Raw genomic sequence first — 13,397 nt, forward strand, 5'->3', positions numbered from 1 at the left:
CTGTTTGTTCTTTTTGATGCTGTTGTAAATGTAGTTTTTTTCTTCTGTCTGGGGGCTGCTAGGGATCAAACCCATATTCTTGTTCCTGCAAGGCAAGTACTCTACCACTGAGCTACAACCTCAGCCCTGGAATTGCCATCTGAATTTCGTTTGGTTGTTCTGTGTGAGTGTACAGAGATACAATTGATTTGCCTATCTTGGTCATGCAATCTTGTACAGCCTGGCTAATCTAACCATTTTTGTTATCAGTGAGTAGAGATGATTTTAATTCTAATATAATGTCTTCTATTTTCCTCACCTAATGCCTTGGCAGTTGAGGTTTCCTTCAGTACAGTGTTGCAGAAAAGTGGCGTAAGCAGACAGCTTTGTCTGATTCTGACTTTTGGAGGGACGTTGGGGTAAGCACTCAGCTGTGGATTTTTCAGAGTTTCTTGACTGTGGTTATTTTGAAAGGGTATAGTTTGGGTCACTGCTTTTCCTGCAGCCCCAGAGCTGCCCTTTGTCAGTAGCACCTGTTAGGTGAATTGAGGCTTTGGCGTTGAGCCACACTTGTGTTCTTTGGCTAAGTCCCACTTGGTCAGGGTGTGTAGTCTTTTGTGTACACTGCTGGGTTCAGTTTGTTCATATTTTGACTTTGCCATCTACATCCATAAAAGTTATTGATCCGTAGTTTGTGAGAGAGAACTTTATTTGTGGTATGGGGGAATATTGGCCTTGAAGAATTTGCGAATTTTCTCTCTCTCTTTTTCTCCCCAGAAGTTGTCTTTATGTGCAGGGTAGAATTCACCAGTGAAACCATCCTGAATGGCACTTTTCATTGTGGGTGGTATTTTGATCAGTTAATGTTTTGTTCAAGATCTCTAATTTGTTAAGTCATTTTGGGTGGTTTACACTTAGGAGTTTGTCCAGTGTATCTAAGTTATGATATATAATGTAAAATTATAAAATAGTCCTGACTTTGATCTCAAGTATCACAAATTAAAATTAGACAGGGGCCTGGGAGATGGCTCAGTAGAATAAGCGCTTGCCTGGCAAGCACAAGGGCCTGAGTTCAATCCCCAGTTCCGCCAAAATAAATAAATAAAACGAAATAAAATCAGAAGATTCAAATAACCTTTCCAGAGGAAAAAACCTATTCAATGATTTCTTTTTTTCAGTATTATGGCTGTCACCAGGGCTTTGGGTATGTTAGACAAGTACTGTACTCTTTTTTTTTTTTAATTTTTCAAAGTTTTATTGATAAAGTACTGTACTCTTATTGAGCTACTCATCTAGCTCTTTTTGTTTTTAGATAGGGTCTCAGTTTCCCAGGAACTGGTGATCCTTCTGCCTCAGCCTCCTGAGCAGATGGGATTATAATTGTTTATCATCATGCCCAGACAAAAAGATCTAGATAAACTTAAAAATATGTCAGGGGCAGGGGCAGTAATTCAATCTAGGGGGGAAAATCCAGTTCAGTCCCTACATCATAGCCATGTATGTGTTTGTGTGTAACTTGAAAAGCTGGCCTTGAAGCAGATAATGAAGAAATGGAATGGCCGCAACATTTCTCGCAAAGAAAGATGGCATCGGGTAAAGGGCTTGTACTGCCATGGCTTAAGGCTAGGCCAGAGGGATAGGGGAAGAGAGCAGGACCCCGAGAAATGGACCCACATCCATGTGAGTGGTCCAGGACACTGTGGTGGCTACAGCTCAGTGGAGATACACGTGCAGTGCAGGAGCAGCCAGCTATCCAATGGAGCCCTGCCTCATGCCATACGCGGAACGGAAGCCCAGCTCGGGGAAAGGGCCTCATACCGTTCATGGAAGAAAAGCAGTGGTATCAACCCCCAGCGAGGGAAGGATTTCCAAAATCAGAGAAAAGCCATAAATAAAGGAAAGGACAAGCTGGATCGCATTAAAATTTAGTCAAATGACAAATGGAGAGAGGACTCTGTAGTGCTTAACACGGACCCCAATCTCCAGAATAGAGCCCCAGCTGTGGCCACAGAAAGCAAGCAGCAGGAGTGGGCAGGGAGCTGGTGCTGGGGAGAAGCCCTGGGCATGGGGAGAGTGAGGGGTGGGCCAAAGACAGGGCCCAGGGGAGGGAAACTGAGGCCCTGGTGGGGGCAGGAAAGCCAGGCTGGGAGGCAGGAGTAACCCCCAGCTGCACCTGCAGAGACGCAAGGACAGCTCTAGATGGGGCTCAGGATGAAGAAGGCCTGGGAACAGCTGCATCCCCCCCCCCCATACTGGAGGTAGCACCTGGGGTCTCATACATACTCAGCAAGTCCTCTACCAGTCGCCTGTATCCCCAGCCCTTTAAAAAAAAAAAAAAATGCAGAAGCAAAGTCTTGCTCATTTGTCCAGGCTGACCTCAGAATTGAGATCCTCCTGCCTCAGCCTTTTAGGTAGCTGAGATTATAGATTTGTGCCACCATGCCCAGCACCTGTCTATACACAGGGGCATGCATGGCTCACACGTGTGCCTAAGCATCTGTGTGTGTGTGTGTGTGCGCGCGCGCATGCGCGCACACGGATAGAGAAGGAGAGGGACAGGATCTTGCTGCTATGCTAATGAGATCCACTACATCCATCATTTATGTACCCTGAAAAGAGCTAGACAGTGGAATAAGTGCTTCCCTGGCAAGCACAATGGCCTTGTTCATTCCCCGGTTCTGCAAAAAAAAAAGCTCTAGAAAGAAGGTGGCCAGCCTCTTCTGAGCACCTACTATGTGTCAAGCCACCTGGCATGCATGTTGTCACTTAATCAGCACTTCCTGCCCCACAGGAAAGAGGCCAGAGAGCTGCAGTCACTTTCCTGAGGCCCTCAGTTGGCGAACTGGGTCCCCTGGGTTCACCCCAGGGTCATGGAGCCCGAGGGAGGCTGGGGTCCCTGAGACAGTCAGGAAGCGCCGTCACAGGGCCTCTCCCCAGGTCCCTCCCAGTGGAGGCTGGAGAGCAGCTGCATCTGCCCTGGCCCAGCAGCCTTCCTTTACACCCCCCCCCCCAGCGACCTCATTAGGGATTCTGCCCGTGCCACCAGCTAATTAGTGTCATGTTAATTGAGCGTTCAGGAGGCTGCCACCTCCAAGGGCGGAGTGTCAGGATGAAGGGGAATGCAGATACAGAGCTGCTTCTCCCGCGGGCTGGGAGGGTCTGTCCTGAAGCCCAGACACTCCTTGCTCCTCACTGTGTGCACCTGGGTAATGTCCACTGGGACTTCCTGAGAAAGGACTTCCAGGAGGAGGCTGGAGAAGTGGCAGTGGCAGGGCATCCAAGAGACGCATCTACCAGCACCTACCATGTGCCTGGCACACCTGTCATCCTCCACTCCTGGGGGAAAGTGACAGGTAGTTCCATTCACCCAAAAAGCTGAGGTCACCCTAGGAGTCAGGAGAAGCTTGTGACTGCTCTGCCATCCAGGTGGTGGCTCTAGAGCCGGCAGGAGCACAGGGAACCAGCTTGCTCTCTGCAAGCCTCTGTCTGCTGACCTGTCAGCCGGGTCAGGATGGACCCCGCAGGGTGGACGGGGCTGGATGCCACGTGTCTCTCCCTGGCCACAGCTTGTCCCCAGCCTTCCTTCCCCCCTGCATCCAGCAGGGCAGTACCCGTAGAGACCTGCTGTGTCCCCCACAGATGCTTGGGTCCTCCAGGGAGTCCTCCCACTTGCTGAGTACGTGATCCACACCAGCTTCGCCCCCATGACAGAGCCACCTTCATCCCCTGTGACAGACCAGACCCTGAGGCTCACACTAAGTGCCCTGTACAAGGTCACCCACAGTGAGCGGTGGAGCTGCCTGTCAAGCCCCTGCTACCTGACTGCAGCTGAGTCTCAGCTTCTCACCACCCTGCCACCCCCACAGTGGAGTCCCCATCCCTCCCAGCCCCCCTTCTGGAAGGTAGCGATATGTAGCAGTGCGGCAGCAGAGGCCGGCTCTGGTGTGTCCCTCTGGCAACATTAAATCCCACTCAAAGGGCTGGTTTTAATTGGCTTAATATACTCGTTAATAACCGCGTCTATTTAACGCACCTGTAAAAGGCCCATAACATTAACTTAATGGCAGCAACGATGTACCCGGCACTTCCAGCCAGCCTTTTAAATTTCCCGACAAGCTCTTAATGGGGCCGTGATGGGCGGGACCGAGCAGGCAGAGGTGGCCTAGTTCACAGAGGGGGCACCTTGGCTTCTCCACACCCCAGTCCTGCTTCTGTGTGGCAGCTGCAGCCTCCAGAAGGCCCACAACAGGTCTTTCTCTGACCACAGAACCAGCGTTCACGTGACCTTTTCTAGGCGCCTCTAGATGTCAGGGTATCGAGGAGAGGTCTACCACAGAGGCCTCCGAATCCAGCCCAGTTCCTGTGCCAGCATATCACATTATCCCCAGGCCAGCCAGGGTCCAGCAGCATTTATAATGCTTAGTGATACATAGGGCACAGTGGGGACAGTGCACCTCTCCTCCCTGGTGTCCCGAGGGGTGGGGTGACTGGGATCTTCAGAACTTGCTCGCTCACCCAGATGTGTGTGCACAGGTGGCTCCTCTGCATTGGCTGGCCTCCAGGAGGGGTGTCCACAGCCTTCCAGGCAGAGCCACACTGCCTGCTAAACCTCACAAACCACCGTGAAAGCTGTCACTTTCCTGCACCCTGTTCTGTGGATAGGAGTTACTAAGCCAGTTGAATGACTTAAGCGGAAAGAAAAAAAAAAAAAAAAAAAGAAAGGAAGAAAGACTGAGCTATGCTGTGTATAGGAGCCGAGTCAGAGAATTTGCAGGCATCTTTTAAAACTCTGTTCCTGGGGCTTGCTGCTGCCACCTCCTGTGTCACGGTGGCAGCTCCCCAGGGTTTCAACCACTGCCACATCTCGAAGGTCCAGGATGGCTGCAGAAAGGTGGCTGATGGGGGCCTCGCTTCCAGCACCCCAACTCTTGGGCTGGACTGGTCCAGCTGACCACAGCCTCGCCACTCATTCCGTACAGCATCAGCAGATCAACCCCTGGTCTGTGGAGGAAAAGCAGTGCACAAGCCAGCTACAGGAGCCCAAGTGCGGTGGGCAAGGAAGACAAGCCAGCAGCAGCCAGTTTGGGGGGATGGTATGGTAACGCAGCCCAGGACCTGCCAGGGACCCCTGTGGGGACCACAGGCCAGCTGAGGGAATGAAGGCAGGACCCTGGGTTTCCCTCTCTCCACTGCTAAGGAGCCCACCCCACAGCTGGCTCTCCAGCCCCTCCGTGGGGCCTTCTGTGCCCTCACATTCATCAGTGTGGCTATGTGATGGCCCTGAACTTCATTCTTGGCTGGTCCCTTGCACTGGAGGGTCTGAGACATCCACCAGGGTGGCATCAGGGTGGCCTGGGTCCCTGTGTCGCCTCCACTCTACTCTGGTCGGATAGGCTGTATTGAGGCAGCCGGGGTAGCCCAGGAGAGAATCCAAGGAACAAGGTGGTGATCCCAAGGGCCATCAGGGCAGGTTCGAGACCGGGGACTCTGGTGGCATGGAGGCCCATGCCCACTTGAAGGTGTCCAGGTGCCAAACACCGAGGAGCACAGCGAGCCCTGGGCAAGCCCAGTTCTAGGTGAGACTCAGCTTAGAGCCAGGTAGGGGCCAGTGCAGCCATGACAGCCACATGTGATCATCCCTGGCCACCTCAAGGCCCTAGGCTGACTATGGTCCCTCCTGAGGACAGGCTGCATACTTCTGCAGAAAAAGAATGAGCCTCCGGCATCCCCGGCTCCCCGGAGGTCCTGTGTGTGGGGTGACAAGGACGTCAGAGCCCAGCCCAGCCCCTTGCTGGCTGTGTGCTCCTGGTGAGCTCTGGTCCTTTTCTTGATCTGCAAAACAGGGTCCTAAGGACGGCATCTGTATTGCAGGTGACTCCAGAATGCGCAGCCTGCAAGAGCAGTGATCATTTAGTCCCTGCTGGTCTGAATGGCTCAGGAGACTGCGCACAGCACAGCTTAGCTGGGCGGTTCAGGTCCGGGTCTCAGGAGGTATGGTCGGGGCTGGAGGCTTTATTTGCAGTGAGGCTCTCGCAGCAGCTGGCTGCAACTTCTGCCCTCTTCAGTGGGCCTCCTGCTCCACCGCAGGCTGCGCCACTGTTCCCACACGGCAGCAGCTTCCCCTCTGAGCAAGGGATCCAAGAGAGCCACAAGGAGGCCACCACATTTGTAAGACTGGGTCCCAGAAGCTCCCAGAGGCTTACTGGCTGCACAGCTCAGCCAGGATTGCTGTGGGTCTTGGGGATGGCACACGGGCGGGAATGCAGGGTGGCAGGTGGCAGAGACTGGCTGCTAAATGCCACAGCCTGTTCTCATCGGAAACTTGGGGACCATCCCCCAATTACTCCCTCAGTAAAAGCCACTGAGAAAAGCCTTGGGCGGAGAGCCTGGCACTCCCTAAGTACTCCACAAATGGCACCATGTTCTGGGGCCACTATCAACCCCCACAGAAGCTGGAGGCATCACACCATCCTTCGGGAGCCCCACCGACCAGATGGGGGTAAGGCGCCCCATCCTTCAATCAATGGGGACGGAACGGGCATTGCTGTGCCCCCCAGCCCCCACTCTTAAGGTTTTAAACACCTAATTTATTCCATCCATTAGATAGATTTTGTAGATTTAATCATTTTCACAGTTGGTGGCTCATTGGATACTCAAGATAAACTCCAAATGAAAGTATAATGGTGAGGACAAATGAGTTTTCACACCACAATGGCAGAAACTTGCTTGGGAAGAGAGTTTAAGAGGAACGAAAATACATACAGATATAATTTTTTTCCCCGGCAGCTGCTTTTGCTGACTCTAGTAGGTTACCACAGCTAATTTCACCAGTTTTGTTCATCTGTAAAATTGCATAAAAGTGACATTTTTGTGCTCATTATAGCAACTGCTGATTTATGGCTGGCAAATGAAGAGCTGGTCCCTTTTTTTGCGGGACTCTCCGAGCGGCGCTAAGTGCCCATGAAATTGCTTGTATAATGTAGTTTAAATCCAATCTCGGAGAAAGATTCCCCCGTTGGCCAAAGTGACATTTCCATTCTCCACACCGAGTTTATTTTAGACCACTTAGGAGGGGGCTGCCCTGGGCAGGGTCAGGATGGAGGCCCACGGTGGCCTCACCTGCCCATCCCACGCGAGGCTGGCGGGACATGAGATGCCACCGTCACCACCTTCCCGCCCTGCTGAACACCCTGCAGCGCTGCCCATGCCCTTGAGCAGAGCTTCTCCACCCTTCTCCTGACATGCAGGGCTGGGTGGTTCATGTGGGGGCCGAGCCGCTTACTGTGAGATGCCGCTAGCCCTGCTCCCCCGCCAGCCCAGCTGGGACCAGCACACACATCTCCAGACATCACCAACATGAGTGACACAGTGAGAGCCCCTGGCCAGCCATGAAGGGCCCACCCAGCCACTTGGGTCCGTCTCCTGTCAGCCAAAGTGATTCCCAGGAGTGATTCTCCTGGCCTCTGGACCCCTGCCCAGCTGTTGCTGCTGCCTGAAATCTGCTTCTCCTGGCCCTTTTCCCCCATGGCCTCAGGACTTGGCCAGGAGGCCCTGTACCCAGGAGAGCATTAACACGATGTGACAGCACTGACGTCCACAGCCACTCCCTGCCACCCGAGGGCCAGCAGCTCACCCAGAGTCTGTCCATTCGCCCCAGGAGTGCTCTTGCCCCGGGCCCTTGGCCCCAGGGAAAGTGCGGGCTGCACCAGGAAATGTCTCAGGACAAGGGAGGGGCTCCAAGGGGCACCACTGCCTCTGCACTGGGCAGAGATGTAGGAATTAACCGCATGCGTCACAGAGCCCCGCAGACATAGGATTCTGTGGCGTGATGGCTGCCAGGCTGTGCACAGTGCAGGACTCCAGTGGGCCACACAGCCAGGTACAGCCAGCCCCTGTTGCTGGAAGTCGGGACAGTGGTGAACTGAGACATGGCTGGGGACTTGGAGGGGACACAGGGACCCTCTGAGGGACTGGCTGTGCCCTGCCTCTCAACATAGACAGATCCTTTAGTGAAAATTCACCAGGCTTATGTATGTAACTTCTGTATTTTACACTGTGATCCAAACCTTAAAAATCTGGAAAGGTTTGGGCATGATGGTGCACACCTGCAATCCCAGCACTCTGGGAGGCTGAGGCAGGAAAATCACAAGTTCTAGCCCAGCCTGGACAACTTAATGACTTAGGTAGACCCTATCTCAAAATAAATAAAAATAGAGCTGGGAAAAATAGCTCAGTGCAAAGACCCTGTGTTCAAGCAAACCTGGAAGGAACAGAGAAGAAGAGAATGAGAGGGATGGGAGCTGGGCAGCTCTGTGTGCTTGCAAAGGCAACAGGCTCAGGGCCCTGCCAAGTTGTGGGGTCAGTGCTCATCAGCGTCTCTGTCCCTGCAGGTGAGACCACAGCCAGCTCCATGCACTCCTCCCGCTACCCGAGCCCAGCTGAGCTGGATGCCTACGCTGAGAAGGTGGCCAACAGCCCGCTGTCCATCAAGATCTTTCCCACCAACATCCGTGTGCCCCAGCACAAGCACCTCAGCCGCACTGTCAACGGCTATGACACCAGTGGCCAGCGCTACAGCCCCTACCCGCAGCACGCTGCTGGCTACCAGGGGCTGCTGGCCATTGTCAAGGCTGCTGTCTCTTCCAGCGCAGCAGCCCCCACCGGGCCTGCCAAAAGCGTGCTCAAGAGCGCCGAGGGCAAGCGGACCAAGCTGTCACCAGCCACCGTGCAGGTGGGCATCGCACCCTACCCAGCGCCCAGCACCCTGGGGCCCTTGGCCTACCCCAAGCCACCCGAGGCACCTGCCCCGCCTCCCAGCCTGCCTGCAGCCGCCACTGCCGCCTCTGTCATCCCTCTGCCAGGCCGAGGCCTGCCCCTGCCGCCCTCTAACCTGCCTTCCATCCACAGCATCCTCTACCAGCTCAACCAGCAGTGTCAGGCCCCAGGCACTGCACCCGCCACCTGCCAGGCGGTGGCTGTTCCCCACCCCAGCCCAGCCAAGCATGGCCCGGTGCCCAGCTTCCCTAGCGTGGCCTACTCAGCAACAGCTGGCCTGCCCGACTGCCGGAAAGGCGCAGAGCTGGGTCCTGGGGGCACTCCTGCCCTGACAATAGCTGGGGCCACCAAGCCTGCAGGGTACGTGGAAGGTGGCCTGGATTACCTGCTATGGCCGCAGAAGCCACCCCCGCCGCCGCCCCAGCCCCTGCGTGCTTATAGCAGCGGCACAGCAGCCAGCAAGTCCCCAGAGGCCTGTGGCAGCCGGGCCTATGAGCGGGCTAGCGGGTCACCCCTCAACTGCAGCGTGGGGCTGCCAGCCAGCTTCACTGTGGGCCAGTACTTTGCTGCCCCCTGGAACAGCGTGCTGGTGACCCCCACCAGCGACTGCTACAACCCTGCTGCGGCAGCAGTGGCTGTGACTGAGCTGGGGCCCGGAGCCACCCGGGAGTTGGCGGGGCCTCCTGCAGACGCCCTGTCAGGCCTGCCCAGCAAGAGTGTGTGCAACACCTCCGTGCTGAGCAGCAGCCTGCAGTCGCTGGAGTACCTCATCAATGACATCCGTCCACCCTGCATCAAGGAGCAGATGCTGGGCAAGGGCTATGAAACGGTGGCAGTGCCCCGGCTGCTCGACCACCAGCACGCCCACATCCGCCTGCCCGTCTACAGATAGGTTTGCCAGGTGGATGCTCAGACGGATGGACAGTGCGCCAGGTGGGGGCGCAGGCCGAGAGCAGGGTGGGTGGCTCGCTCCCTGGATGTTCAGCCTCACCCTGTGCCCACGGGATGCCCTGGTAAGCCGGGCTTGGGGCAGGTGGAGGGGGGTAGGGTGACCTCCCCTGCTGAAGCCCCTCCCTGATCGCTGGCCCAGGACTTGAGGAGAGCCTGAGGGGGGCTGGAGTCCTCTACGCCTCCATTCAGGCTGCCAAGGGCGGAGAGAGAGAAACCACTTACATAGAGGGATGGTTCTTTCTGGATCTCTACCACAGGGCTCAGGCTGGGGCAGGGCTGTCATGCGTTGCATCCACCCACTGCCACAAGCCCCCCAAAAAGGAACAGATGGGGCCTATGAGAAGTCACTGGGCCCAAAATAGTCCCACACCAGCCAACCCAGGTGAAGATCACTCTGACCTTAGAATCCTAGAGGCCCTGGGACTCCTGGTCCCCGTTCCTCCCCCCTCAGATTCTGTCCCAACCCACTCCTTCCTCACACAGAATCACTTTCCCTACTCTACACCCTGCGCCAGCATCATCTCCTCTCTCTCCAGTACCTCTTGTAGGGCTGCGGGGTGCGGCTCTGCAGCTGCGCACTGCAAAGGCGCCTCACCCGAGGGGACCCCACTTGGCATTCTAGACTTGTATATTTATCACAGCTTTCTTCATCTAGAGGAAGGGGCACCATTTTCCTATTCGCACAAAGGCACCGTTGGGGCCTAACAATGGGCCTGCAGACTCCAGACCCCGCTCAGAGGGCCTCCACGTTGTCTTCAGTAAGAAGAGAAGGTGGGGCCGGCCCATTGGTTTTGGAATCATCAAACTCCTGTAGTCCACCCTCCAAGGCCCAGGGGGAGAGAGGCAGGGGTTCCCCCGAGGCCTGAAGCCCCCCGTGTCCAGTCCCCTCCCCGGCACTCCAGAAGCGGTACTGTATCTCTCTCCAAGGCCTGTTCAAGCACTAAGTGCATTTACAAATCTCTGAGAATGTTTTTTTTTATACTAAAATTGACCATTATATTCTACTGTGAGAAGTGCAGCCTGCACTATATTGTTTTAAAAACGAAGAGAAAGAAAAAAAAAGAGGAAAACACAGATGGTGTCTCAGCTGTTGGCTTGCTCTGTAGCTCTTTCCATCCCGCGCACTGCCTCCCTTAGGGCCATGCAGGCGGCCTCCCCTCCCCCGCGCTGGCCGCTGGCCTGGCTGCCTCAGGGAAACGCCCCAGGACCCTCAGGGCACCTGCTGCGCCTGGGTGCCTGGCCTCTGCCTTGCCTTGCTTGGCGTCACACCGGGGCTCTCGATCTCTGGCATGGGCCGAGATCATTGTGCAGACTGGGGGGTCAGGGCGAGCTAAGCACTGGCTCGTGGCCTCTGTGGCAGTCTGGGGACACCCCTCCACCCGCTCCATCCCAGGGCTGTTTCTGGTTTGGGGGACAGGCTGTCTCCTAGCTGCGGATACCCAGCCCACACCCACCTTGCCCTAACCTGGAGATTTGCAACAGGCATCACCTGTCCTAGGAAGCGCAGCATTCCTTGAGCACTCCATCTCTGAGCCCCAGACACCTTTGTAAGACTGGAGTTGTTAAGAGAGCAAGACTCTCAGGCTCAGAGACATGAGGGGAGCTGCCCAAGGCTGCGCAGCAGGTCCATGAAAAGCCAGGCTTCCTCGCCGCTTATCCCTGTCCTTGCTTCCTCCTGCCCTTCGAGCCTGGCCTGCTGACCCAACACCTGGTCCGGGGCAGCCACAGCCCTAGCCCAAGGCAGGCCTTCTGCCTGTGTCCTGAACACTGCCTGCCCAGTGGAAGGGAGGGCATCCACGGAAAGCAGGGTGTCCCTGAATCTGGCAGCGCACACAGCCCCACATCTGCGTCTGTGAGCCGAGTGTAGCGCACAGCCCACTGGGCACAGGAGCCCAGGTCCTGCTGGGGGCCAGGCTGGGAAAGTCAGGGCTAGGCCACAGCCACCAGGAGCAATCTTCCTGGCTCCTAATGAGCATAAACAGCTGTTCCTAAGTGCCTCTCTGGTCTCACTTGGCCCCCGTTTCACAAAAACCCTATCAGGTGAGTGATGAGATCATGCCCATTTACAGAGGGTCCCCACAGGGTCGGTGAGGGAGCCAGGAGTCCACGCCCCATGTCACCGAAGCCCACCTGGGCATCCAGAGCAAGTAGACCAGGCTCCCATGAGTGCCCTGAGCCGACCTTTCCCCAAGAAGGCCATGCCGCAGAGACAGAGCCAAGGGCCCTGATGCCCACAGGGCCTTGGGCAGGGCAGGCAGTGCGCAGGGAGGAGGCCATGCCTAGAGCTGGGCAGTAGCTTGTGGCCCAACTTTTCTGGGGGCCACCACAAAGCCACCTAAGCACCAACCTGTCCCCTTCTCCCCCCACCCCCCGTCACCTAGGTGCCCATTTGTGATCTTGGCAGAGGACCCACTCCCCTCCTGGAAAGACCCGATGGTCCTTGCACTGGGCTGGGGTGGAGGTCTGCCCTGGCTGGATCCCATCTCCCTGGGCCTCAGTTTCCCCAGTGGGACACCTGAGTGGTGGTTGGTCACGAAGGGCCCTCTACTATAGCCATTCTAGTGGGAATGCATGCGCAGTCCCACAGCGGGACAGGAAAAACCCCAAAGTTGTAATCATCGGTAGCCTGTGGTCTTGCAACCAGAAGGCAGCCTGGCCGCCAGATGCCACCGCCTCCCACCACGCAGGCGCATGCTTATTAGAGATGAGGCCTACTGGTGGGTAGTCGCCACCCAAAGCCACGCAGCCGGGGATGCAGAATGGAGAAGTAGCCAGGAGGGAGCACAGCCATCCCATCCACGGCCGGAGCTGGGAGCCACTGTGCCAAGCAGAGAACACCCAACCTTGCCATCCTGGCAGCGGCACTTTGGCTCCCGAAGGCAAGGGGGACTTTCTGCGGGAAAGGAGACCCAGACGAGGCCAACCCACCAGGGAGCATCCTGTCTGTTCAAGCCTCTTACTGAGCTCAGGCAGGATCCCGCATGTGCGCGCACACGGAACCCTCCTAGGCATACAGCCCCATTTCCCCACATGTGGGACCACACATTCCCCCAGGAAGTTGACACCAGTTGACCACTTTGAACTTCTGGGCTTGATCACTTCCAACCAGCCCTCCCAGGCGCTCCAAGCCGCAGCCTCAGCACCAAGCCGATCCACAAGCTCTGATCCTGTACCACTGCCCCACGCGCCTGTGCCGTACTGAGCCTGCATAACACACGGGTAGTGCTCTTAAAGCCCCCTCCCCATCCCTGTGCACACCTATGATCCCCACTCTGGGAGCCCAAGGCAGGAGGATTGCGAGTCGCAACTTAGCCTGGGCAACTTAGTGACTTACCAAGACCTTGTCTCCAGAAAATACAAAAGGTCTTAAGGATGTGGCTCGCTGGGAAGGCTCTGGGTCCAATCCGCAGTTCTGAAAAAATAAAAAGATGTATTTTCAACCAATGCATTTATCCTAATATAAGATCATTTTAAGTTAAGGAACACCCTTACTGGGCATGGAGGTTCACACCAGTAAACCCAGCACTCGGGAGGCTAAGGCAAGAGGATCGATGTGAGTCTGAGGCCAGCCTAGACCATCTATCAGGCAGGTTGAACTTAGGGGATGGGAATTCGGCCCCAAGGGGCAGCACAGAGAGATCTTACAGATGGCGCACACAGCTAAGTTGGGAGCACTCTTCCGATGTCACCTT

At 55.9% G+C, this 13,397-nt stretch overlaps 1 protein-coding gene across 3 annotated transcripts in view; it reads left to right on the forward strand.

Annotated features, from left to right (window-relative positions):
* Window positions 1-13,097, forward strand: part of Fam222a (family with sequence similarity 222 member A) — a 56,742-nt gene extending 43,645 nt beyond the window's left edge. For all 3 annotated transcript variants that reach the window (XM_004636291.2, XM_023720998.1, XM_023720997.1), the window contains exon 3: window positions 8,370-13,097. In XM_004636291.2, coding sequence (XP_004636348.1) covers window positions 8,370-9,646 — 1,277 coding nt within the window. In that variant the 3' untranslated portion in view covers window positions 9,647-13,097. The remainder of the gene's footprint in view (window positions 1-8,369) is intronic.
* Window positions 13,098-13,397: the final 300 nt, after the last annotated feature.

The sequence above is a fragment of the Octodon degus genome, unplaced genomic scaffold (genome assembly GCF_000260255.1).
Source record: "Octodon degus isolate 3935 unplaced genomic scaffold, OctDeg1.0 scaffold00079, whole genome shotgun sequence".
In the NCBI taxonomy this organism is placed as follows: Eukaryota; Metazoa; Chordata; class Mammalia; order Rodentia; family Octodontidae; genus Octodon; species Octodon degus.